At 47.2% G+C, this 26,794-nt stretch overlaps 3 protein-coding genes across 3 annotated transcripts; all 3 read left to right on the top strand.

Annotated features, from left to right (window-relative positions):
* The first annotated feature begins 1,665 nt into the window (after positions 1 to 1,665).
* LOC115532946 (caskin-2-like) lies at positions 1,666 to 7,245 on the top strand. Its single transcript, XM_030343051.1, has 3 exons — positions 1,666 to 1,688; positions 6,499 to 6,589; positions 6,943 to 7,245. Exons 1-3 carry the CDS (start codon positions 1,666 to 1,668, stop codon positions 7,177 to 7,179), a joined length of 351 nt encoding a protein of 116 aa, XP_030198911.1. The 3' UTR covers positions 7,180 to 7,245.
* An 8,879-nt stretch (positions 7,246 to 16,124) lies between these two features.
* On the top strand, positions 16,125 to 17,811 carry LOC115532941 (heat shock 70 kDa protein-like). Its single transcript, XM_030343041.1, has 2 exons — positions 16,125 to 16,949; positions 17,806 to 17,811. The coding sequence occupies exons 1-2, from the start codon at positions 16,146 to 16,148 to the stop codon at positions 17,809 to 17,811; spliced, it is 810 nt and encodes a 269-aa protein (XP_030198901.1). The 5' UTR covers positions 16,125 to 16,145.
* Positions 17,812 to 21,072: 3,261 nt separating this feature from the next.
* On the top strand, positions 21,073 to 26,713 carry LOC115532933 (caskin-2; the record flags this gene model as incomplete). Its single annotated transcript, XM_030343027.1, has 8 exons — positions 21,073 to 21,122; positions 21,547 to 21,640; positions 21,958 to 22,068; positions 22,569 to 22,670; positions 23,153 to 23,291; positions 23,436 to 25,109; positions 25,843 to 26,140; positions 26,546 to 26,713. Coding segments are annotated over 8 exons (2,565 nt in total), but the record flags the coding sequence as incomplete, so codon positions are not given.
* Between the last annotated feature and the right edge of the window lie 81 nt (positions 26,714 to 26,794).

Raw genomic sequence — 26,794 nt, 5'->3', positions numbered from 1 at the left:
CTCACACCAATTAGAGAAAGGCGCACCACTTCGCCGCATAGAGGGAAGAAGTAGAAGGCGCACGAGCGCTCTGAATAGTGTTGATAACCGTCTCAGGCAAACCTTTGCCCTGCAGAATCAACCTCTCAGGAGCCAAACCAACAGCCGTCCCGAGACATCGGGCGGGTGGTGCACCGTCCCGTGGGCCTGTGAGAGCGCATCCGCCTGAACGGTACTGGCCACGGCGCTGACCGCGAGAGCGCGCCCAGCTCTGGAAATCACAGAGCTGAACGGTTCTCCGGGGCCACTAATATCAGGGACACTCTCCTGTCTGACCCGTTCCAGAAGAGGAAGGATCAGCTGGAGCGGAGGAAACGCATACAAGAGAGCCCGCGGCCAAGGTGTGTGTGCCAACGCATCTATCCCCAACGGGGGAAGATCCCGAGGGCTGAGGGAGAACCACCACCTGCAGTGCGTGTTCTCCCTGGACGCGAAGAGGTCCACCTGTGCTGTCCCGAACTTCTGCCAGATCAGTCTGACAATGTCGGGATGTAACCGCCACTCGTCTCGGCGGGGACCGCCTCGAGACATGAGGTCCGCCCCAAAGTTCTGAGCGCCCGCGATATGCAGGGCTCTCAGACTGAGTAGATACTGATGAGCCCAAAGCCAGAGCTCGACCGCCTTTCGGTGGAGAGCAGGGGAGCGGCCGCGCACCAGGTGAAAGAAATGCAACAGCATTTTCCTCACAGCGTCGAGCTCCGACATTTAACAGGGCGACATTTAAGTGAGAGAGGGCGACATTTAAGTGTCCCCCTCTCTCACACACCGGAACAATCCGACAGTGAGCATTCTGAACTTCCTCGTGGCAACGGATCTGTTGAACACCCAAAGATCCAGAATTGGTATCTTTTCCCCTGGCTTCTTGGAAACCAGGAAGTAGCGGGAATAAAACCCTAGGTGAGACTCGTGGGGGGGAACGACAGTGATGGCCCCCTTTACCAAGAGACGTGTCACCTCTGCTGCCAGAGCCCTGCTCGCAGCCGGGTCCCGTAGCGTGGTCTCCACCAACCCCATAAAGGGTGGGGGACGACGCTTGAACTGTATGGGATGGCCCCATCTCAACGTGGTGTCCAACCACGATGGCAGAACGCATCGCTCTTGCCAACACGCATAGCGGTCGGCGAGCCGACAGCTGAGGAAGACCGTCCAGGAATAACCCGTATTCCTCTGCCCCTACTGCCTCCACACTGCGTGTGAGCCAAGGGGGGCTTCCCATGAACGGGAGGAGGCTCAGCGAGCGTAGGAGACGTACCAGATCCAGCCGCTGTAAAAACAACGAGCTGTCTAGACGTCGCGCTCGTGCCCGCTGAACAGGGAGCTAGCCGTCCGGCCGCCGCAGGCTGTAGCCACAGCGCGCGGACCCGTCTCCTCACCTATAATGTGGGGAACTGGGAGACCGGTACAAGCGGCCGTATCCACGGGCTCGTGCAACGAGTCTCTGATCCGTCCACGAGGCTCCAAGGGACGCCGCTTCTTAGAAGCAGGTGAACCAGAGGCCATGTGAACACGCCGTCATACGGTCGCCACCCTACAGCCACAGGGCTGAGAGGGGGGAAGAGGCAACATGGAGGAACGCACCACAAGCGTAGGACCTAGGTGGCCTGAGGAATATCGCTCCTAGGTACCATGTACCGCTGTTCGGCCGAACGGTCTTTACTTATTCTTTAATAGGGAAAGAAAAAGTAGGAGCAAGCTTCCGGAACTTACCGGTCCGTGGCGCTGCTCTACCCGTCTGCGGCGGCACCGGGGCTGGAGTCGGAGGCGGCCCCCTGGAACGCTGGGATCGGCCCGGACCCCGCCTCCTCCCAGCCTGCTGGTGGGAGGAGCCCGTGAGAATCGCCCCGAACCGGGAACGATTCTCACGGAATGACTGCTGGTACGCGAGCACCTCGGAGAACCGGGGACCAAATAGGCCATCAGGCGCTAGTGGACCCTGGACGAGGCTGGCCCGCTCTCGTTCCTGCACCGCAGTGTGGGAGAGCCATATGACCCTTGAATCATGGTAGCCCACGCCATATGCCGGCCGGCCGAAACGGCTATCGGCTGGCATAGCTGGAGGATGGCGCTGGAAAAAGCGGGAAACCGCCAGCCATCTCGCGGCTTCCTCCGGGCCGTAGGCCTCCCTGTCAGCCAACAAGGAGACCATGGCAGAGGAGAGCAGGGCGATGTTGTTGACCGCCGCCGCGGATTGTCGGCCTAACGTCCGTTAGGCCGACAATCTGCTTCTGGAGGCGGTCGGGGGGCAGCGGCTTTTCGTTAGGGCGCCATCCGGCGCCCGGACAGAGAAGCGCTGCCAGTGGAGGCTCCAGGCGAGGGATCCCCCTCGCTTACCGGAGCCTTCAGGGTAGAAGGGTCCCCACCTGCAGCAGTGCTGCACAGGCGGGAACAAGGGGTAACCCGCCAGGAAGCAGATCGGGGTCCGAAAGCACTCGCCCTGCATATCGTCAGATACGGGGGCGAGAGGCGGGGCCGGCATGGGAAACCCTTTGATGGCCGCCGCCTCTCCCATGATCTCCCCGCGACGGTGGCGGTTGTAACCCGAGAGCGGGAAAAACCGGACGCAGAGTCGCCGTCCATGGAGGCGTCGTCGTCGGCGTCGATGATGCCATCGCGTCAGGTCCACCGCAGGGGAAAAGAAGAGATGCCTGGAGAGGATCCCCTCTTCAGGCAGCTCCCGGCAGGCGACACAGGAGACGGGGGCCGCCATAGCAGCCTCGGCGTGGTCGGTGCCGAGGCACACAGAGCACGCCAAGTGCCCGTCACCCGGTGCCAGGGAGGCGGGACAGGAGGCGCATAGGAGTCCTGAAAAGGACCTAGCTCCAGGAGCGCTCTCAGGTGGCCCTGAAAAGGGGCCGTTTGTCCGCGGCCTCGCCCGAGCCGCTGCCACCGGCTCGGGAGATCCGTGTTTAAGTCTTCATCTTCTTCTTAATAGTAGTTCTCAATTTCTTGCTGATAAGCACAAGTGCTGAAAGAAAAGGGAGGATGAGCGACGGTATTCAACGCGCTATATACACGATACCGTGGGAAATGTGGGCGGTGCCCACGCTGATAGGTGCATAGTTTGAATTTTCAGAAAACACAAAAACCTACATGGGACAAGCCCATAAGGCGAAGCCTAGACGGCGTAGCCTACATGAAATAGAACATCATTCGCGAGAGGCTGTTTCGCGCGAGAGGCTGTTTTGCGCGCGCAGAGGTAATTTGCGCACGCGAGAGGCTGTTTTGCGCGCGCAGAGGTAATTTGCGCGCGCGCAGAGATCATTTGCGCGCCCGCAGTTAATATCTACGCGTGTGGAATAATATAATACGCCCGAATGAATCTTTTATCACATGAGTGCTTTAAGGCACTAATGTGTCGCCATACATACCACAGCCTGGCGTGATCTATTGCTTAAATATAATATCACGGCAAATAGCTCTGTGCGACCCGGGTGGCCGTAGCGCGGGGAGCTCATAGGGATTGGGCTTCTCGGGAGTCGGGGTTTGTTTACCGGCGTTGCTATGGGTTCCGGTCTTGTGTGTTCCAACGGTTTATTAGGTAGGCCTATCTAATAAATGATGTCTTCGTGCGCACCTATCGCATGATTTTAGACTCTACGACTCTAAGTGGTGGGGACAAAATTCGTATTTCAAATAGTGGGGGGGACATGTCCCCCCGTAATCGACGCCTATGGTCCTAATGGACTTGCATCCACCAGAGAATGTTCGATCGTAGCCGGCGGCTTCATTACAAGCATTAATCCATCTTTATCAGGGGTTGACACTAACGGTTGCCCGCTTGCCCGGGGCAAGTAAAAAAAATGTTTGGGCAAGTTGAGATTTTTTCTGGTTGCCCGAACGGGCAAGTGGATTTTGGGTGGATGTTAATATAAAAGCTATTTATTCAAATGTTTTTAGAAACAGCAGAACAACCTTTTGTTCCGCAAAACCACACAAAATAGAAGTATTTGCAATTGATCAGCGCGCTGTCTTCTCTTCTCTCGGAAAGCGAGTTAACAGACACGCATCGCTTCAGTGCGAATATAGCCCCGCCTTCTGTCACTCACTCGCAGTGCGGTCTCTGGCAGTGATTCGCTAAAGGTTAGCCAACACAGCTAGCATCTCAAGTGCAGCACCTCCGCGAACGGTTTAGGTAGAAGTTAAATGGAGTAGTGATGGAGGAGTGCAGTTTGGAAGTACTTTGGCTTGAGGCAAATTATCAAGGAAAGTCAAGAACACGGTTTTGTGTTTCATAACTGTGCACATGCGCACAGCAATAGCGATCTTTTTCACGAAATTGGACCCTCACAAACTGCTGTATATATTACATGAAAGCTGAGCCTCCACTTATTCCAACAGTCCAAACCATATCATTCTGTGACTAAAACTCGCAAATAACAACTTAAGAAGAAACGTCCCCTTTTCTTTTAACAACCAAAAATGAAGTATTACCTTTGTGATTTTTGTCCACAAAGTTGATTCTGATCGAATAAAACCACCATAAACAGATTATCCAGTATCTGGGCCAAATTTTGCAACTTAACATGGTGTTTTTAATCAATGAATAAGAGAAGGTTTCTTAGGAAATAGGTAAATTGCCTTCAATCAGAAAACATATTCTTCAGCGCAATCTAGTGGCCATATATTTATTTGCGAGTGTTTGGCTTGGTGCATTCGATTGCCCTGAACTTTAAATAGAGGTGTCAAGTGTCAAAATTGTAAGATATCTACCTTATTTGTGTCTCATAGTAAGACAGCGCTCCCAACTGATAACGACCAACTGATAATTATTTCAGGTGGAAATGTTATCTTCCACTTATGCTGTGTTCCATGGCTTTAGTCACTTTAACCAAGTATTATCCCCATTGAATATTTCACTTGCACAACATTCTTTCTTTTGGCCCAAAGATGACATTATCGCCCTTGAAGTTGTGGAGATATAATCTCTTTACTTTGGGTATGTTCTTTCCTGAAAAAGACGTTTCCCCTGATATCGAAAATGGTATAGAATATCGATCTTTTTCCAGGAATAGTGTTGAAGTTAGAAAATCCAGTATCGTGACTGACAACCCTACTAGAAACGCGATTGTGATTATTCAGTTAGAGCTACAAGAAACTTGAAAGTTAAAAAAGACATATCTTTGCTACTACCTCTGACATTTAGTTATGTACATTTGCATCAAATCATGCAGGTCTACATATAACTTGGCGATAGCTTTAATAGGTTGCAACTGTGGACTGAAATCACTTCATGGCACGATGTGACCGCTCGATAAATAAGTAAACAAAGAGAAGTTTGTTATTTTTTAAACACATGTGTGGAAGCTAACATTCAGCTTCAGTCTGAGCTAGGATGATTTTTCTGAGCCCCCCCAAAACCAGGCCGGGTGCCTGGCAAAAAGAGGCCCGTTCACGATTCTGATTATAATTTGGGCAAGTGAACATTACATTCGGGCAAGTTGAACCTGACCTGTACTTGCCCGATGGGCAAGTGCTTTTGAAACCTTAGTGTCAACCCCTGTTTATCTGTGAAGTTGATGAATTGTCACTTTTAGGTTTTCTACCCAGTTACCAAAAAAAGAAACATTTGGAATAGTATGCGCTGTGGCAAGCACACGGTTTGCATGTGTTACTTCGAAGGCAAAAAAAATCTAAAAAACAAGAAAACACAAAAACCTACATTCAACCAGTGGGGTATGGCCCCTGACTCTCTGAGGAGGTACCTCCAGGTAGGCTACCCCCTCCATGCCAGGGCGCCCTGAATTTATGTTTAATAACAGCTCCTCCACCGGGGTCAAGACAATTAAAGGGCCAGATCCAGTCTGCCGACTGTCGGCCTTTTCACGATTGGCTTAAAAAAATGGCTTATTTAAATTTATACCAATACGATGGTGGGAAAAGCTTACCAGTTTGTATGTTTTTTATACTTCATTTTTATACTTGATCCTCTGACCGCTTGGAAGCAATCGGAGTAGGCCTACATATTGTTTTAGAAGAAAGTGGTAGGATCTTTAAGAATGCTTAACTGGGATATTTATATATTCATGGCTCAAATATTAAGGATCATGCTTTTGACGTGTAACTAACGCATTTACGCGGTCAGCGATCCGCTGCCAGGCTTTGGTTCTCCGGGTTCCAGAGGTTTTAGCGTTCCCTTTTCTTGTGATAATGTCCTTCTCCTCGTCATAGCTCTCCAGGAGAACCTGGAGTTCCATTTCATTGAAATAAGCGGCCCGTTTCGCCATATCGATCAGGGTTTCCATGATCCATACAACACATCTTTTTAAGTTTGGCGTGGACGCGCACAACCCTGTGTTAACCAACCCCGAGTTGATTGAACTAATGCATAGCCGCTGCTGTGGAACCGAAAACTCTGGGTTGGTCGGCACAGGGTCAATCAACCTAGAGTTCAGCGTTAACTCAGTGTTTGTTAAACCTCCGTTCGTGGAACACCCCTCAGATTGTTCTGTATTGCAACAGGAACGCCACGCAGGCAGCCTGTGGACCACCAGAGGGCGCCAGAGCAGGGCTTCACCCAGCAGTTTGTCCACCAACAGCAGCTACTGGCAAGGTGGGACCACCGCTATAGTATATTGGTTACCCCCCGACTGAGTATGCCTAAAAGTAATGAGGTGTACAGAATAATATTGTGTATATTGTGTATTAATTGATTTTTTATAGATGGTCTGCATGTCTGGCTGCCTCTCAATCTGTCTGTCTGTCTGTCTGCATAGCAATCTGTCCGTCCGTCTGCCTAGCAATCTGTCTGTTTGCGTCTGCCTCGCCATGTGCATGTCTGTGTATGCCTCTCTGTGCGTCTGTCTTGTCTGAGGCCCGCCTTCCTTTCCATCTCTCATCTGTCGATCTGTATGTCCTCCTGCCTGTCTTGCTCTCAACCTGTGTGTCTGTCTCTCTCTCCCCCAGGATGCGGAGGCGATCTACCTGTGGCTGAGGGAGTTCCAGTTGGAGCAGTACACGGGGAACTTCATCAACTCTGGCTACGACGTTCCCACCATCAGCAGGATGACTCCCGAGGTAGCGCTCACTCTGATCCCCAGTGTCACGTTGTTGCACTCCCACCGGGGGGGAGTGCCAGCAGGCAGCTGTGGAGAGCAGGCCAGAGCTGGCTCCCAGGGGCCCACCATCGAAGAGGTGGACTAAAGCAGACTGTTGGACTTAATGGAATATGATCAATATGACTGTTATTGATTAAAAGGGTATTTCTTGGGGGCCCCCGTGGTTCTTAGCGTAGAGCGTTAGCGTCTTAAGGCCAATTTCCACTGGAATCGGCACGGCAGCGGCACGGCAGCGAACCGGCTGTGTTCCGTACTGCAATCCCCACTGGAAGCGGCACGGACACGTTCCGACTATGGATCAAGACGTGCATAATTATAATAATTATTCATACAATAGTTATATTCGGGGTTTAGTTATATTCAAACCCTACATAAAATATATGCATCAATATTATAACCCATTAAATACGGTAGACCTATGATTTCTAGATGTCATGGCAACGTCTTCTCGCGACACTGGACTTGCGAGGCATCGACGCAGACTTTCATTTCTTCTTTATACCCCGTGAATTGTATAGGGATCGATGTGAGCTCATGAATATTCATGAGCAAAGGCAAACTGATTGGCTGTAGTCGTGTTCTGAGACACGGCAGCGAACCGGCAACTTTCGGAAATAGAAGAGGCAAGTATCGTAAACGAAGTGCCGGTTTGGGGACGGTTCCGTGCCGTGCCGGTGCCGTATCCAGTGGAATAGCCTACGTTGACTTTAATGCTTTCAATTATTTTCGGCGAGCGATTCGCTGCCGTGCCGCTTCCGTGCCGATTCCAGTGGAAATTGGCCTTTAGCGTTTAATATGGTAACGAGTTGGTATGTTCGTTTGGGAGCATAAAAGCGCGTATAGAGCCATTCTTCAGTTGGCTGTTTTTAACCGATTCTAACAAAACGCTATAAACTTGGAACGATGGGGGCATTATGGTAAAAACTAAATCGCTATTATAAACCATTTAAAAGGCTAGAAGTAGCCCGACTCTTCTTGGTAGTATAATAAGGGTCTTAACATAAAAAACGAGGCATTGGTAACTTTGTAAGTGTACAGATATTTATTAAAAAGGACATTTTATATGATCTACTGATGGTATTGTGTGTAAAAAAATCATTTTTAATAAACAATCTGTACACTTACAAAGTCATCTAACTTCTATATTCTACTTCTAGCCTCTTAAGCGGTTTAAAATAGCGATTTAGTTTTTACCATAACACATGCCCCTATCGTTCCAAGTTTATAGCGTTTTGATAGAATCAGCTAAAAACAGCCAACTGAAGAATGCGTCTATACACGGTTTTTGTGCTCCAAAACGAACGTTCCAACTCGTTATCATACCAAACATATCCCAAATCCATTTTACACCGGATTTGTCCTTGCTATGTAAATATAAATACGTTCATGCAAGGTCACAAAATGACTGCATAAAGTTGGACTTAGTGGAATATGTTTGCAAAAAAGAAAAGGATACATTATGAGACATTTTCCAGTTTTTCCCTTATAAGCGTGAATTTATTCCACATTGCAGAAGCAATAAAATAGAGATCCCTTTTGTTGTAGAATGTTTATTTTATCTTGTAGCTGTTAATACACATACACATTCATTGTTCTATAACTTATTATAACAGGAACATAATGGTATAATGTTTTTCCTCTTCAAGTTGTCTAGTCTAATCGAGAAGTTTTATAATGATGATTTTGATTGTGCTAAAATAAAATGGTAAATGGACTGCATTTATGTAGCGCTTTTCCAGCTAGTAGCCAGTCAAAGCACTTTACAGTATTGTATAAAATTCACCATCTCTGCACACATTCACTCACCGACGGCGGTGTCAACCATGCAAGGCGACAGCCAGCTCATCGGGAGCAGTAAGTGAGAGGGGTCTTGCTCAGGACCACCTCAACCCTCAGCTAGGAGGAGCTAGGGGATCGAACTAATAATAATAATAATAATACATTTAATTTAGAGGCGCCTTTCAAGACACCCAAGGTCACCTTACAGAGCATATAGTCATCATACATTTTTTAAAAAAAACAAGACATTGTGTAAAAATAAATAAACATAAGCAATAAGAAATAAATAAAACAAAAACAAGACAAAACAAAACAAAAAAACAATCAAAACAGTGATCAGTTAGACGTTGTGTGCGAGTTTGAACAGGTGAGTTTTGAGTTGTGACTTGAAGGTTGAAATGGTGTCTGACTGTTTTATGTGTGGGGGGAGGGAGTTCCAGAGCCTGGGTGCTGAACAGCTGAATGACCGGGCACCCATTGAAGTGAGTCGTGATGTGGGGATACATAGTAGTCCAGCAGAGGTTGAGCGGAGGGAGCGGGAGGGAGTGTATTCTTGGAGGAGGTCGCAGAGATTACTGGGGGCTAGGTTGTGGAGAGCTTTGTAGGTGAGGAGTAGGTGAGGAGTAGGGTTTAGCAGGGTTTAGCAACCTTCTGCTTACCAGCCAACCGGCTCCACCTCCTGAGCATGCTGCAAAATCAATATTTTTATACTATAGGCCGGTGCAAGAGTAAAGGATACCTTGACAAAAGTCAGGGTATCCTTTACTCTGTGGAAAATGTGTCCTTGTTGGGCCCGTCCTACTTCACCCTGCACATCACTGAATTGAAATAACTCAATAACAGGGTTCTGTCCACTCCAACTGGCTCTGTCGCTGTGACGTGAACTAGCATATCCTTACTGGCTGGGTGGCACGTGTGGGAGAGGTTTTGGGAGGGTCATAGATAGTAAGATACAGTCTAGCCAGCATTGCAGCGGTCAGCAGCTCATTTTAAGCTACAAGCTAGTTAAAATGTTACAACCTACCGGTTACCAGCGAACCTGCTCCACCTCCTGATCATGCTGCCCATTTAATAAACTTTGACGTGATGAATCCCAGGTTGGAGGTTTGGAATTAAAAAATCATACACAATGTAATTCTGACATGGGATTGAATTGTTAGATTAAGGATATACACATTCTTCTATAGTTTATCATATAATTTCACCGGCCAGAGACGTTTGGTGTCGAAAATAACCAACCTCAATGACTAGCAGTATAATCGACTAACAGATCATTTTATTATGCATTTTAATATACCCTGACTTTTGCAAACAAGTCAGGGTATCGTTTACTTCTGAACCAATCTATCATTTACTAGTGCACAGGTTTACTTTTTACCTGTGCACCGGTCTATCATTTACTTGTGCACTGTTCTATCCTTCACCTGGAGGCACATTTTAGTCAAGAAATCACGCTGCTTGTCAATTGGCCGGCGGCAGTTGTGGAAGATGCCACGTCTCGTTGGGTCCGTCCTACGTCACCTTGCACATCACTGCCGCCTCGTTACAGTTGCACATGGTCTCTGTGGCGGGACCTACCCCTGTCAACAGCACCAGTTCTTCCTGCTGCAGCATATACGCAGAGGGTGTTATGGGGAAGTGAGCGAGTGGACCCAAATGCTCGCAGCTCAACACAGAGTGACACTGACACAAAGAGTCCTCCTTTACTGAGGACCAACAGATAAGTAAAGACGGGGTTTGGGGGCTTTATGGCAGAAGGGTAGTCTGACAGGCGAGGGTTGGGCGACAGGAGGGTAGTCAGACAGGCGAGGGCTCTGAGAAACTAGAGACAGAGGAGATCGTTAGGATGAGTGACGGAACCCAAGGACTCAGTAATCTTGGCACTAGGAAGGGCCAGGGACAAGGTACTAGCTGTTACGTGTGAGACAACGATCTAGTAATGATTGTCTGGAGATCCGGGGTTGATATACTGGGTGCTGATGGAGGATTGCCAGCAGGTGTGTAGAGCAGGATGAATGGATGATGAGACTGGGCCCCACTAGGTGGCAGAGTAAGACGGCGTGACAGAGGGAGCCTCGTCCTTTTACGTGTGCTATACAGGCGCGCAGCTTGTGAACAGGCAAAGCAGGCAACTGCTTGGGGCCCGCAAGGGCCGACAAACTTCACTCCAAACATATGACTCATAGTAACTGCATTGACTGCGTCTCACTCGCAGTACAATTTCAACCACAACAAGTTGGAAACCCCCCTTAAGGGGGGTTTGTTTGTATTATTATTATTATTTATTTTTACCGGATTATTTGGGACCAAAAGTTATAAAGATTGGTAGGCTGCCATTACCATTAGGAAGGTACAATATTCATGAAACTTGTTAAACATTAACCATTTGTCATGTTGAATAACTTTCAGGAAGTTTGTATCAAACAAATCCATAATAAACAATAAAGTAGCCCTTCGTATTACTCTGTTCCCTTTAAGTAACTCCCCTGGTCTAGGCCGACAACTGTGTCTCATGCTGCCCAATGTCCTTGTCTATTTAGATGTAACACAATTTGTGATTAACCTGTCAAATGGCGAACGGTAAGACCAAGACATAATGATTTAGGTATCTGCTTCAGACCCTGAAGTTGCAGTCGCAATCCCCATTTCACTGCTTTTTGTTTCTCAAATTAAGCATGTGACAAATATATACTTGAATCTTGAATCTTGAAAACTCAACTCAAGTTACATGATGTCTTGACAAATAGATGTCACTTTAAGGTTCAAATAATCTGGAATGCCAACATAACAGGCAGGTTTTGGTTCTTCATTTGCATCTATTATCCAGGAAATTAGATTGTACTTTTCAAGTCGCACAACAGATTTTGCTTCAATCTCATTTATATCATAGGATGTGGGGGCCACGGGGACGTCATGCCGGGAGAATGACATAGAAGCATCTTTAATATCAATATCACACTATAAAGTGTCCTTGTGTACTTATTGATACATGGATACAGCTGTTGTAGTTGCCGTGTTTTCTTGACCACAGTTTGAGCCATCAGAGCGGGCTTGTAACTGAGAAAGAGCTCTACCCCCTCCCCTTTTTATTTTCCCCACGGCCCGTGACTGGGTGATGTCAGTTGACCTGGAGAGGCAGCTGAAAATTCCACCACACATCACCCAGACGAGATTGAGACCTGACATCATCTTGGTCTCAGAGGGGACAAAACAACTACTCTTGCTGGAGCTGACAGTTCCATGGGAGGAGAGGATGGAGGATGCTCAAGAAAGAAAGTAGGAGAAGTACCAGGAGCTGGTGGAGGATTGTCAGAGACACAGGTGGAAGTGCAGGTGTATGCCGAAGAAGAGCCATAGGAAACAACGTGGTGGCAGCGGAAAAAAGCCTCCAGATGATGATAATAATAATAATAATACATTTAATTTAGAGGCGCCTTTCAAGACACCCAAGGTCACCTTACAGAACATATAGTCATCTGTAAGGTGACTGTAAGCTCCATCTGTAAGCTATCTTCTACCAGATGGCTCTGGTAGAAGAGGGGAGAGCAGTGGGGACAGTGTCTGTCCCCCCGGCCTGTGCCGCTTGGACACAGGCCGGGGTCTGATCAGCCCTGGTTGGGGCGCCTGGAGGAGGGTGTCTGTTGTAAGACCCGAAACACCCAGTGACTCCAGGAAAGAACACTGATGATGTGTCCAAGCCTGTGCATCAGTAGATGTTATGAATATATTTGATTTAATTAGCATTTTACACAGCCATACTATGGATTGGGCCTTTAGTATGGTCCACCACCGTTGCATCTCTCCCCATCAGAAGCAACAATCATAATTACTTTTATTTACCTTTGAGCCTTTTCTATTATAGGCTACTGTGTAAAATGCTGTTTAGAATTGACCAACACCACTTATATATGTACGTTTGTATCAAGAAAGAAACACCCAACATCATCATGTCACCACAGAGGCAAATCTATCGTTTTGCTTCAGCTACTCAACGTGCTATGGCCCGGTGTCACAAAACGAATGCACCCATTCCGAGTGAGCGAAGGCGATACAAATGTTAAGTTTTAAGCTTTTGCATGATCCCGCACGTGAATGACTTCATATCTGTTTTACGCCTCAAACTTGTGCATGTTGCAGAAAATGTGCAATAGTAACCCCTAGGGTCACACTTTACGGTGGGTTACAGAAAACTGTGTAAAACCCGAGAAGCCTAACCCTCGGATGCGGGTATTAAATAAATCGCTGCTCAAACATAGCTTTACTATCCACACGCGCCGTAGTGGGTATACAATAACTTCCCAAAAAGCTTGGACGCTGCAGTCAACCGCTGCAATGACAGAGTTACTCTTTTTTCTCTAAATTGGGACATATTTCAGTAGCAGTGATAAAATGGCATATATTACTATGTCGAAGATCACACAGGACAAATTACCAACCTTAAAAAATCCAAAAAAAACATTTGGGTTCACCGGCTCTTCAACCTCACGGCACGTTGTGTAAAGTGGTATCAGGTGGTTGCATTGGAGTTTTACCAGTACTTGAGCACAGTATCGGGCCCCAGTCCGAGGTTTGCATTTAGTGTCGGTGATGGTTTCGGTGCATCCCTACCCGCAGGGCATGTTCTAAAAATAGCACTTGTAACCATGGAGTCAAATTTGTTATGATGTTCGAACCAATAACACTTGCATTGATGTAGATGTGATTTTTATTGTTCATAAATGTTCAAATGTATTATCATTAATATTATTATCATCAAAGATAAACCCTGCGTTTTTTCAGGAAGTTTTAGTAGCCCTTTGTATTACTCTGTACCCTTGAAGTATCTCTCAGGCTTAAAAAGGTTGGTGGCCCCTGGTCTAGACCGACAACGGTGTCTCATGCTGGCCAATGTCCTTGTCTATTTAGACGTAACACAATTTGTGATTAACTAACCCTTGTTTAATGGCGAACGGTTAGACAAAGACACGATTAAGGTGTCTAAATCTCTCATGATTTTATACTCAAGATACACAATGTCTTGACAAATAGATAACACTTTAAGGTTCAAATCATCTGGAATATCAACATAACAGGCAGGTTTAGGTTCTTCATCTGCATCTATTATCCAGGTTATCAACTATGATTTTACAGTTCAAGTCGCGCAACAGATTTTGAACAGAAATCATCCGACGTTGGCGGCCACGAGAACGTCATACTGGGAGAATCACATAGAAGCATCTTTAATATCAATGCCGCACTATAAAGTGTCCTTGTGTCCTTATTGATACATGGATACAGCCGTTGTAGTTGGCGTGTTTTCTTGGCCTACAGAATAAGTTAATGTTTTTCTGCCGAGGTCTGGGGTACAGAGCATGAGGTCCAGGATTTCAGTGGAGGTGGTACTGTGGTGGGGGGTGGGTTCGTTGATGATGACCAGGTTCGTTTCGGTGAGGATGTTGTTGAGTACTCTGCCAGAGTGCTAGGTGCTGTTCTTGATGAGATGAGGGGGCGGTTCCAGGGGTGCAGTGTTCTACTCATTTCATGACTGTTTTCAGACGGACACTCGCGCTCTCTCGGGTTGGTCAGGTGATGTGGTGAACCTGTTCTGCTAGTTTGTCATCCTTTCTCTTTGATGCTCTCCTCTGTTGGTTGGTAATTTTACCTTTTGTTCTGACTAAGGTTATTCCGGTTATGTCTCGCCCAGATTGTTCCGTGAAGCCGAACCACTCATTATCGAACTATGATTACTATTGCATACTTAAAATACAAATGAATAACTTCACAATATCTATTTAGTTTCTCACATGGGAGAAACTAATCACACGGGATGACACAGCATTAAAAGACGGCTTCACCTTATGGCCTACGTCACCCTAATGTGGGCACTTACTTGGATGTAATGAGGACGATCTAGAGGACAAAGGTTTAGTATAAAAGAACCCACAGTACCGTCAGCTTACCACAAGAAGCCTGAAACGATCAAAAAGACTGAGAAGACCGACAAATGTAAGCAAACCCTTATTTCTATGTTCCATGTTTTGTTAAACAAGCCTATTTCTATATGTCATTTATCCACTTGAGCCTGGAGCTATGCAATTTTGATTACATTCACTGAACTTACATTTAATTTAGAATATTGATGATTGATGATTGTCATCATCAATGTGACATAAGGCAGTATCAGAAAGATTCAAAGTGTATTTAGATACACAAAGCATGTATACAGTTTGTTCAAGGGAAGATCCCGCCCCTGCCATGAAGACTAGCCCCTGCCTGTTCTAAAGCTGTGGACGATAACTGTTTAGACTCTAAACAGTTATAATAATAATAATAATAATAATAATAATAATACATTTAATTTAGAGGCGCCTTTCAAGACACCAAAGGTCACCTTACAGAGCATATAGTCATCATACATTTTTTTAAAAAAAGTCATTGTGTAAAAATAAATAAACATAAGCAATATTATAACATAAATATACACTAAATATAATATACTAAATAAATATACTAAATATAAATATATATAAATATAAATATAAATATACAATATAAATATAAATATAATATAATATAAATAAATAAATTATCGTCTAAAGCTTTAGAACTGGCACTGAGAGTTTCAGTGCCAACAAATAAGAGGGAAGTTAAATTGACATGTACACAGAAGTGTTGAAATATACTGGCACACACGGTCATGAAAGAGACACATACGTGTGATATAAGAGTGACGTGTCTGGTACAGAAGTTGAGAATGTCCGGTCAAGGACATTGATTAGTTATAAGTTACATGAGGATTTTCTTCTAGAAGATTAATTTTGTACTATTGTTTTGTTGCTGTATCATATTTGACATTTTGTGCTTTGGCAATGTGAATACAGGCCTAATATGTCAATGCCAAAAAAGTCCTTTGAATCTTTAGACAATCTTGAAAGATTACTGTGGGTTTAAAGGTATAGAAATGTTTTATTTTAAATTAAAAGTACATTTTGAAAGACCTGCCATTGAAAGACTTGTCTTTAATCAGCTCCATAAATATTATTAACAGTATGACACTATGCGTCTCTACCTCCCTCTAGCAAGTTTTCTCCATTTAAAAGACAGGTAATCTATATAATAAGATAGATGTATAATGAGATTTAAAAAATTATTTAACATATAAAACTGTATTACTAGATTAACCCTATAGATTATTATAACATACTTTTTTTTTTACAGATTAAATTATTATTTAAATGCTGTAACTATTGGAACTGTCAACATTATTTTAATTTCTTTATAAATGTTGGTATCATGAAGACATATCTAATAATTATTTCTAACACTTATCTTTTAACTTTCAACTCCCATACAGCTATTCCCATACTCCCATACTCATCCAAGGCTTATGGTGCCACCATGCAGGCCAGCACGCGGGTTGCCCTCATCCGCTGTAACCGGACAGCCCTATCCCTGGGCATCGAGACGGACGGAGGAGTCATGGAGCCCCTGATCAAACGGGGCACCATCATCCCCACCAAACAGACTCAGACCTTTGGCACCTACACCGACTACAAGCCCGGGGTCCTGATCAACGTCTTTGAAGGAGAGAGAGCCATGACCCAGGACAACCACCTGCTGGGCGAATTTGAGCTGTCGGGAATCCAGCCCGCTCGGAGAGTAGTACATCGGCTCGAGGTCACCTTCGACATCGACGCAGACGGCATTCTGAACGTGTCTGCTGTGGACAAGAGCACGGGAAAACAAATCACCATCACCAACAAGGGCCCCCTGAGCAAGGGCTGCCTGAGCAAGGAAGACATCGAGAGGATGGTGCAGGAAGCAGACCAATACAAAGTAGAAGACGAGCAACAGAGGGAGAATATAGAGGCCAAGAACGCCCTTGGGTCCTACGCCTTCAACATGAAGAGCAGCCTGCGGGAGGACAACCTGAAGTACAGAGTGAGTGAAGAGGACAGGAAGAAGGTGGAGGAGAAGTGTGAGCAGGCCATCCTCTGGATGGAGAACAACCAGCTAGCGGAGAAAGAGGAGTACCAACACCAGCTGAACGAATTGAAGAAGCTGTGTATACCCCTCATTCCCATGATGATAAACTTTGCACTTTTGAATCTTAATTCCCTCTCTAAAAAAATATATAGTTTGAAAGACTTGATTTCTGAAAGAAATATTAGCTTTATGTTTTTAACTGAAACCTGGCTTGATGACGATACGTTGAGAGAGTCTTGTCCAAAGGGTTTCACCTTTCATCACGTCAATAGACAGGGAAAAGGGGGTGGGGTCGCCGTTATTTATTCTGAGAGATATTCAGTATCGGACCAACTTGACCTTGTTGATTTTCCATCGTTTGAATATGTAGCATTGAGGATCAAACAGCCTGAAGACCTACTTACTGTGACTGTCTATCGGCCGCCCAATAATCCAGTAACACCATTTTATTCCCAGTTTAGACAAATGTTGAACATGATATGTCCCAACCATGATAAAATAATTATAGTTGGGGATTTTAATTTCTCTGTCCAAACAAAACCTTTCCTGGAGCTTTTTAATGATCGAAATTTTCGTCAGCATGTGAAAGAACCCACCTACAGGAATGCAGGAAGTACACTGGATTTAGTTTTTACCAGGGGTATTGATGTAAGTATTACATCCATTGACCCCTTCCCTGGTTCTGATCATTATTGCATCCATTTTTACCACCAATCCAAATACCCTCCCTCCAATCACAAGCGGCTTAGGAGATGAACTTGCTTGCAGTCTCCAAGACTTAAGTTTGCAAAACAATTTTACGGAAGTGTTAGAATAGTGTCTATTAGATAAGTACACCCCCCATATATATATTTTTTATTTTATTGTGTGAAATCCTTATTTTTGCCATCATTAGTTTAATGGTCATTCTTCTTGTCATTTGTTTCATCTTAAAGTTGACATTGTGCTCCACTTATCTCTTACACAGGCATAATGTAATGCATGAAGTAGGCCTACCTCATTTCCGCCACAGGGTGGCTATGACCCATTGGTGCACTTTCTGCCCGGTGAAATAGAGCAGTGTTCAGAGATGGCGTCATTAACAAATGGGTCGCAATGTCTGTGTATGTTTACAGGTAAGCAAGCAATATAAGAGTAATAAATCTGCATAAGAATGAGCTTGGCAAGGATACAAATATTTTGGGAAGAGTTGGCTGGTTACCTCTGCCGTGAATGTTGTATTAAAGGGTCGCAATTCCGTCATAAGCAACTTCTTAGATAGCAGCTAAACTAATCTTCTCCCGGTGCGCTACATGCCCACTGCACCGTCAGTCAACGGACGTGGGAAGGCATGGCTGACGCCTCGTGCCCACTGCACCGTCAGTCAACGGACGTCAGAAGGCGTGGCTGACGGATGGGGGAGTAGTCTTTGCAGATGCATCCGTCAGCCAATCAAATCGGTTCGCCGGATTCTTCCCGCTTCTTCCTGCTTGTTGCGAGGCAAGATTACCCGCTTTCCCGCTTTCCAGTATCGTCAGAGCCCGAGTCGCGTCACAGTGCTTAAATTTGCATACGCGATCTGATTGGATGACGGATCCGTCGCTGCCGAAAAAGTTGAACATTTTTCAACTTTTTGACGGAGCCGAAGGCTCCAACGGAACGGACGGATCCACAATGCATTGCGCATCCGTCCCCATTCAAAGTCAATCAACGGACGTGGGAAGGCGTGGCTGACTGATGGGGGAGTAGTCTTTGCAGAGGCATCCGTCAGCCAATCAAATCGCTTCGCCGGGTTCTTCCCGCTACTTCCTGCTTGTTGCGATGCAAGATGACCCGCTTTCCTGCTTTCCAGTATCGTCAGAGCCCGAGTCGCGTCGCAGTGCTTACATTTGCAGACGCGATCTGATTGGATGACGGATCCGTCGCTGCCGAAAAAGTTGAACATTTTTCAACTTCTTGACTGAGCCGAAGGCTCCAACGGAACGGACGGATCCACAATGCATTGCGCGTCCGTCCCCATTAAAGTCAATGGGGATCACGCAACGGACGCATGTAGTGGGCACGGGGCGTTATGTAGATTGTGTTTGTTTACTTTGTATACCAAGGTTAAGAACTGATTATCAGGAGCCACAATGTACTTTTCTTTTATGTATTTCCATTGTTAGTAATTACCATGCGCATTAATATGTATTTTTGTGAACTGTTTAATAATTAGTTGGGATGTAAACAGACATAGTAAAACCTACACATGTTGTAGAGCATTGTTGAGACATGGCGGACAGAACGTCATTGACAAATGTGTCGCAATGTCTGTTCTGTATGTTTACAGAACCCAGTAAAAAAAACTATTCTTCAAGTCACTCTTGAGTTTAATTATTCAAGTGTGCTACAGAAGCAGAGAGACGATGAAGGAAAAGAAAACAGTCAGACTTTTCTTCTGACAAATGTACTTATTGTAAGTCGCTTTGAATAAAAGCGTCTGCTAAATGCCCTAAATGTAGATATAAACGACATGTTCATCTACACATTTAACAAAGTAGGGCCTGGCATGCAGCTCCGCAGAAAGAGTCCACACACCCACAGCCCACCACGTGGTGGTGGGTGCTGGCGTTATTCAGGACCGTTTGTTTTGTCTGTTGTAACCAAATTTTGTTTGTTCTAACCAAAATATAACTTTTAAAATTGAACACATCTTTTACCATAACTCAAAAACATTTCTAGTTTCTATACCCGAGAACCAATCTGTGAAGCAAAGTCTCAACAAAATTAACCGTGTTAAACGTACAAAAAAACAAGCATTAAAATACAATAAAACCATTAAAACATCACAAGCTTTTATGTTTAAAGTTGTAAAGTCTTTTAAAGGCCTGCGTCTATGTCAAGTGACTGTTTCTGTTTGAAAAAACAAATATGTCTGACATATTCTCAGTTGAATTCAATTGTTTGAGATGGATCCAGCATTAAAATGTGGTTTGACGTTTGAGTTTGTTATTACGAAGGTCAACGCACACATTTTAAGAGAATACATTCCCGTCTGCTCTCACTCAATGTGGAAAATTCAGGTAGATCCCACATTCCATCTTAAGAAATTAGAACCTTGATCTGGTTCTCTATTCCTTATTCCTATAAAGCAGCTTGCCATGATCATACACACTGAGCATGAAGAATAACCTCCCACACATGAGGGGGTCATTGCCTCGGGGGCACTCGGGGAGGCGCTGTTCCGTCTGGATTTCCCCGACACCTTTCTGGATAGGGTTCTCCATTTAATAACTCCCTTTGAGTAAAACTGGGAATCATATGTAAGGAGGTTGGGGGAAAATGGGGCGAAGAAAACCTACAGGATTCCTTCTGATCGGGTGGAAAGACGACACTGAAGTTGGCATCCGATTCGCAGCATCCGATTCGGCTTGAAAACCACTTAGAATCTTCAAATCGGTCCTGATTGAAAACCACTACACCTATACTCTTCAAATCTCGACTACATTATCACAGTGAGGCTATACATTATGTAAAACATAGTTTCAGATTTTTGAAACCTTTACCCTATTTGTGAAAATGCAATGCGGTCTGGACCCCTAAATGAGCCTGTATTGCATTTTCACCAATAGGGTAAAGGTTTCACAAATCTGAAAATATGTTTTACATAATGTATAGCCTCACTGTGATAATTTAGTCCAGATTTGAAGAGTCTAGGTATAGTGGTTTTTAATCAGGATCAGTTCTAATGCGGTCTGGACCCCTAAAAAGCATTAAAATGTGCCTTTATTGCATTTTCACAAATAGGGTAAAGGTTTCACAAATCTGAAACTATGTTTTACATAATGTATAGCCTCACTGTGATCATTTAGTCCAGATTTGAAGAGTCTAGGTGTAGTGGTTTTCAATCAGGACCCGTTCTAATGCAGTCTGGACCCCTAAAATGCATTAAAATGAGCCTGTATTGCATTTTTCACAAATAAAAAAAAAGGTTTCACAAATCTGTAACTATGTTTTATATAATGTATAGCCTCACTGTGAAAATTTAGTCCAGATTTGAAGAGTCTAGGTGTAGTGGTTTTCAATCAGGACCGATTTAAAGTGGACCAGCTGCCGAATCGGATGCTGCGAATCGGATGCCAACTTCAGCGTCGTGGTGGACAGCAACAGTGAATAACAAAGGAGGAGCCAGACACCACGGGCACGCTTTAATTGTTTATAACAATCAGGACATTAAAATGTTTGCGCAAACTAAAATATGAAGCGTTAAACTGCGCCATGCACCCCAGCAGCAGGATCAGCCCCTTGGACTGATCTGTTTATTTGGTTTGGTTTTGGAGTGCGGACTGAGCGTGTGTGTGTGTGTGTGTGTGTGTGTGTGTGTGTGTGTGTGTGTTCCACTTCAACATATATTTTTTTCAGATTACATTATTGTTTAAATGTTGTAACGTTCCGATTTGTCAACATTATGTTAATTTCTTTATAAATATTGCTATTATGAAGACGTAATCCTCAATTCTAACACTTATATTTTATCTGTAAACTCCCATAGCACATCTTTATCCCTTGCATAGGCCTATCCTTTATCTGTATATTTTAATGACATGGTTATTTGTTACCTGTTTCACACTTGAGGATGCCTTGACTCAAAGCAGTTCACGGCTACCACAGACTTCTGCTCCAGTTCGCTAATGCGCGTGTGACTAATAATATTAAAAAAATGAACAAAACGGATTGTTCTGTATTGCAGCAGGAGCGCCACGCAGGCAAACTTTGAACCACCAGAGGGCGCCAGAGAAGGGCTTCACCCAGCAGTTTGTCCACCAACAGCAGCTACTGGCAAGGTGGGACCACTGCTATAGTATATTGGTTACCCCCTGACTGAGTATGCCTAAAAGTAATAAGGTGTACAGAATAATATTGTGTATATTGTGTATTAATTGATTGTTTATATATGGTCTGCATGTCTGGCTGCCTCTCAATCTGTCTGTTTGTGTCTGCCTCGCCATGTGCATGTCTGTCTCATCTGTATGCCTCTCTGTGCGTTTGTCTTGTCTGTCTGTCCGTCTGCCCGCCTTCCTTTCCATTTGTCATCTGTCTATCTGTATGTCCTCCTGCCTGCCTTGCTCTCAACCTGTGCGTCTGTCTCTCTCTCTCCCAGGATGCGGAGGCGATCTACCTGTGGCTGAGGGAGTTCCAGTTGGAGCAGTACACGGGGAACTTCATCAACTCTGGCTACGACGTTCCCACCATCAGCAGGATGACTCCCGAGGTAGCGCTCACTCTGATCCCCAGTGTCACGTTGGAAAAGCTTAATTATGATATCACGTGGGTTTGGCTTGGTGGACGTCAGGTGCTTTCGGCTCCACTTAGGGGTCCCAGTCCGACCCTGTTACAGCAGAGCTTCAACGTAGACTAAAGGTCTTCAGACAGGTTCCATAGTCGGTAGCTGACAAATAAGGTGGTTTGAACATTGTGCAAAGTTTTGATTAAACTTTGCACAATGTTGTTGACAGTGTTCAGATTTGGGCCACTTTTGCTTGCGTTGTGAACGCATCATGAGTGTGTAAGTCTGTTGTGTTCCCTCTCAACTTCTTATCACTATATTTCATTTCTAGTTATGTGGAGATTCCTGTCAATGTGTGTTAACTTTCTGTCAGGGTGTTCTGTACTTCCTGCCTAGTCTTCATATCCATTCGGGGGTGTTGATCTTCCTTTCTGGCGTGTTGAACTTCCTGTCTTGGGTGTCAAACTTCCTGTGTGGTGTTGCAGGACCTGACGGCCATCGGCGTCACCAAGCCAGGCCACCGGAAGAAGATCTCCATGGAGATCGGCAACCTCAACATCCCTGATTGGCTGCCGGAGTACATCCCAGTAAGACCAGTTATTTTCCTAACTAACTAGGCATAAGGCACTGCTTCACCTCTTCTCAAACATGAATCCATCAGAGCGTATGGTCTTCAGAAGGCTAGAGGTGCAGCTGTTGCGGATGTCATTTAGCAGTTCATCCTTTTATCCCGAGCCACTTTCAAGTGAGGCTGAGACCAAACAAGGCATTCCTTCAACATCGTAGTTCTAGTGCCTCACATCAAACTACTGGACAGGTCAAACGTTGTCCCATTTATTCAAGGCGAAGCGCTGTGGATACAGAGAAGGATAGGGAAAGAGACATATGGAGAGGGATATATTGATAGTGATAAAGAGAGGGATAAGGAGAGAGATATATGGATAGGGAGATAGAGAGAGAAAGAGGAATGCAAAGAGAGAGGGTACAGAGAGGGAAAGAGGGATACATAGAGAGAGGGATACAGAGCATGTCGTTTGTCAAAGCTGACAGAGCTTCTTTTGTGGTGTAGGCGGACCTTGGGGAGTGGCTAAGTGCCATTGCTCTGCCTCAGTACCACAAGAAGCTGGCGGAAAAAGGCTACGACTCCATCACCATCGTCCAGGACCTGACCTGGGAGGACCTGCAGGAGATAGGCATCACCAAGCTGGGTGAGGAACGACATGACATCATGAAGGCATGACATCACAGCCAAAGGACCCCATGACATCACCGCATCTTGCTATGCTAGCAGCGGTAAAGGGTTTGTTGTTTGACGTCTCCTCGGTAACCATTCAGGCCGTCTCCTCCCCCAGGTCACCAGAAGAAGCTGATGCTGGCGGTGAGGAAGCTGTGCGACGTCCACCGGTCCAGCCTGCAGGCCCAGTCCTCCAGCGCCCAGGGGACCCTGCACCGCCGCAAGACCCCCGGGGCCCTCCACCTGGTGGCCATCGACCCCCCCGGGGACTGCCCCTCCCCCCACACCCCCTCCATGCTCAGCTTCCAGGACAGCGAGCTGAGCGCCGAGCTGCAGAGCGCCATGTGCAGCCGCTACGCCCCCGACGACGAGCGGCCGGCCCTCAGGGGCCTCTCCCAGAGCCAGGAGAGCATCGACGCTCGCTCCCGGGGGTCCGGTCACTCCCAGGAGCCCCCCTCCGCCTCCGTCGGCAACCCCCACTGCCGCTCCCAGGAGAGCCTCGGGGGAGAGGGGGGCTCCAGTCTGGAGGGCAGCCCCGTCAGGGAGAGGAACGTCCCGGAGGGCTGGGACCCCCGCCCCAAGCACGCCCCTCTGGGCACCGCCACGGTCTTCAAGTACCCCCCCGTGCCGGCCAAGCCCAAGCCCTCCTCCCACAGCCCCTCCCCCCACGGCTCCCCGGTCCAGAGGGGCTTCAGCTACCTGCACGCCTCCTGCGGGACCACCCAGTTGGGCTCTCGATCGCCCGCAAAGCCCCGGGACCCCTCGCTCTCCCTGACCCGGCCCCGGCGGCGCTACGCCCTGTCGGACGGCGAGCCGGACGACGAGGAGGAGGACGAGGAGGGGGGGTCCGCGCCCCACCACTCGGGTCACCTGGGCTCCTACGCCACGCTGACCCGCCGGCCCGGACGCAGCCAGCTGGCCCGTTGCCACAGCAGCCCCGAGAAGGAGGGCAGCCCCGTGGGGCGGAGCCAGTCGTTCGCCGTGCGCGCCCGCCGGAAGGGCCCGCCCCCGCCCCCGCCCAAGAGGCTGAGCTCCGTCAGCAGCACCCACAGCATGGAGGAGGGCGGGGGGGCGGGGGGGGTCGTGACGGACAGCCCCGGCAGCGTGAGGAGCATCGCCGCCTGCATGGAGAGCACCTCGTCCTCGTCCTCCTGCTCCTCCTCCTGCTCCTCCTCCCCTGGGAAGAGGAGGCCGGCCCCCCCGGTCCCCAGCCTGGACCCCTTCCGGCGGGAGGACCCCCCGCGGCGGCGGGTCCAGAGCGAGTACCTCCCGGAGCCCGCCCCCGTCGGGGGGGCGGAGCCGGAGCGCGGGGTCAAGTCTGACTCTGAGGAGGAGGAGCCGGGGGCGGGGTCGTCGGGGGGGCGGGGCCAGGACGGCTCCGCCTCCCCGCAGAACAGCTCCAGCGAGTGCCTCCCCTTCGCCGAGGAGGGCAACCTGACCATCAAGCAGCGGCCCAAGCTGGGGGGGCCGCCACGGGCTGACGCGGTGCTGGAGCCCCCCGACCTCCCCGAGTTCAACCTGAAGGAGTCGGACACCGTGAAGCGCCGACACAAGCCCAAGGGGGCGGAGGGGGGAGGGGACGGGGGCGGGGAGGGGGGAGGGGAGGGAGGCTCGCCCAACAGGGAGCACCGAGGGAGCGGACCCTCCCCCCAAAGCCAGGAGGAGGAGGAGGAGGAGGCCTGGAGGATCTGCGAGACAAGGGTGGAGACCCCCGTCCTCCGACCCCCTCTGTCCCCAAAGCCCCCCGCCACCGCCCCGAAACCCATCAGACACAGCCTGCTGGCCGCTCAGGGTACGGTGCACAGGCGCGCGCACACGCACGCACACACAGACGCACACGCACGCGCACACGCACTTGCACACACAGATGCACACACAGACGCACACACACACACAGACAGACGCACACACAGACGCACACACAGACACATACAGACACACACACACACACACATACATACAGACGCACACAGACGCACACACACACACAATCACACACACACACGGCCAAACTCATACACTCACACATTACAGTCATACACGTGACACACACACGAACAGTCTTGATATTAGGTTTATATTGTAATACCAGGTCATTCAATTGTAATACCAGGTCATTATATCACTGTGTAGCTTCTTATCCTAGCCATCTTTGTTCTGTGCGGGGGATGGGTTAATCTAACATTTTTAAGTGCTTTGAGATAAGGTTGTTATATGATGATATAAGGTTGTTATATGGTGAAATAAGGTTGTTATATGGTGATATGAGGGTGTTATATGGTGATATGACGGAGTTATATCGTGATATGAGGTTGTTATATCGTGATATGAGATTGTTATATCGTGATATTAGGTTGTTATATGGTGATATGAGGTTGTTATATCGTGATATTAGGTTGTTATATCGTGATATTAGGTTGTTATATGGTGATATAACTTTTTATATTGTGATATTAGGTTGTTATATGGTAATATAAGGTTATATCATGGTTTGTCATCACTCTACCATGTGACCCATCCTCCAGCTGCAGCCAGCGCCCCGCCCCCGCTGGGCGTCACCCTCAACGCTGTCCAGAGTGTGGCGTTCACCTCCCCCCCGACACCCAGCCACGCCTCCCCCAGCACCCCCTACCCCAGCCACGCCTCCCCCAGCACCCTACACCCCAGCCTGCCTCCACCGCCGGGCAAGCTCCAGGTCTGCGTGGCAGGCCCGGGCCCCGGGCCCCTGGTGGTCCAGCAGAGGTTGGACCAGACCAGCTCCTCGCTGGAGGCTGCCCTGCAGGCGGTGGAGAGGAAGCTGACCCAGGATGACGTCTCGGACGGGTAGGACGAGAACTCACACCTCCAGATATCTCGCTTTGATTTTGAATCGGATGTTCAAATCAAAGTTCATTGTGTTTCTATAGCACAAGTAGAACCATCATGATGATGCCATGTCGCATGGATAAAGATGACCAACAATTATTGAAGTTAAATAAGACGAGGACATTTCCAGTATTCAAGCGGCATAGGAGAACCTAATATATCAGTCGAAGAGGAAACTAGCAGAGGAAAACTCTTCCTAAGTGAAAAGTAATGGTTTAGCCGATTAGTTTAGTCACTTACTGAGTTAAGCCAGATAGACATTCTGCAGAGTCGTTTGTTATTTGTATTGATCTGTGTTTTGTCTTTGTGTGTGTGTGTGTGTTTGTGTATGTGGTGTGTGTGTGTGTGTGTTGTCTCCACCAGCGGCGCCAACACAGTGAAGTCTGCCGGGACTATCCTGGACGACATCGGCAACATGTTCGATGACCTCGCCGACCAACTCGACGCCATGTTGGACTGAGTCAGGAACCCTCGGGAACCCCTCAGGGGCCACAACTCATTATGTCATCTAGACCCGGCGACTAGAACAAACGATGCCATCAAGATCCTACGATGTCATCAGGGCGAGTACTAGATATCCAGATGATCTCATGATGTCTTCCTGTGGCCCCG

This window comes from Gadus morhua, chromosome 2 (assembly GCF_902167405.1).
Source record: "Gadus morhua chromosome 2, gadMor3.0, whole genome shotgun sequence".
Classification (NCBI taxonomy): domain Eukaryota; kingdom Metazoa; phylum Chordata; class Actinopteri; order Gadiformes; family Gadidae; genus Gadus; species Gadus morhua.
This window is presented reverse-complemented; position numbering and strand designations above follow the sequence as displayed.

What these genes read in the sequence shown, in the direction of transcription:
- LOC115532946 (XM_030343051.1), top strand. Translation starts at nt 1,666, where the DNA reads ATGTACCGCTGTTCGGCCGAACG. An exon ending in TACCGCTGTTCGGCCGAACG is followed by an intron (nt 1,689 to 6,498) that starts GTCTTTACTTAT and finishes GTATTGCAACAG; the next exon opens with GAACGCCACGCAGGCAGCCT. An exon ending in CAACAGCAGCTACTGGCAAG is followed by an intron (nt 6,590 to 6,942) that starts GTGGGACCACCG and finishes TCTCTCCCCCAG; the next exon opens with GATGCGGAGGCGATCTACCT.
- LOC115532941 (XM_030343041.1), top strand. Translation starts at nt 16,146, where the DNA reads ATGAAGACATATCTAATAATTATTTCTAACACTTATCTTTTAACTTTC.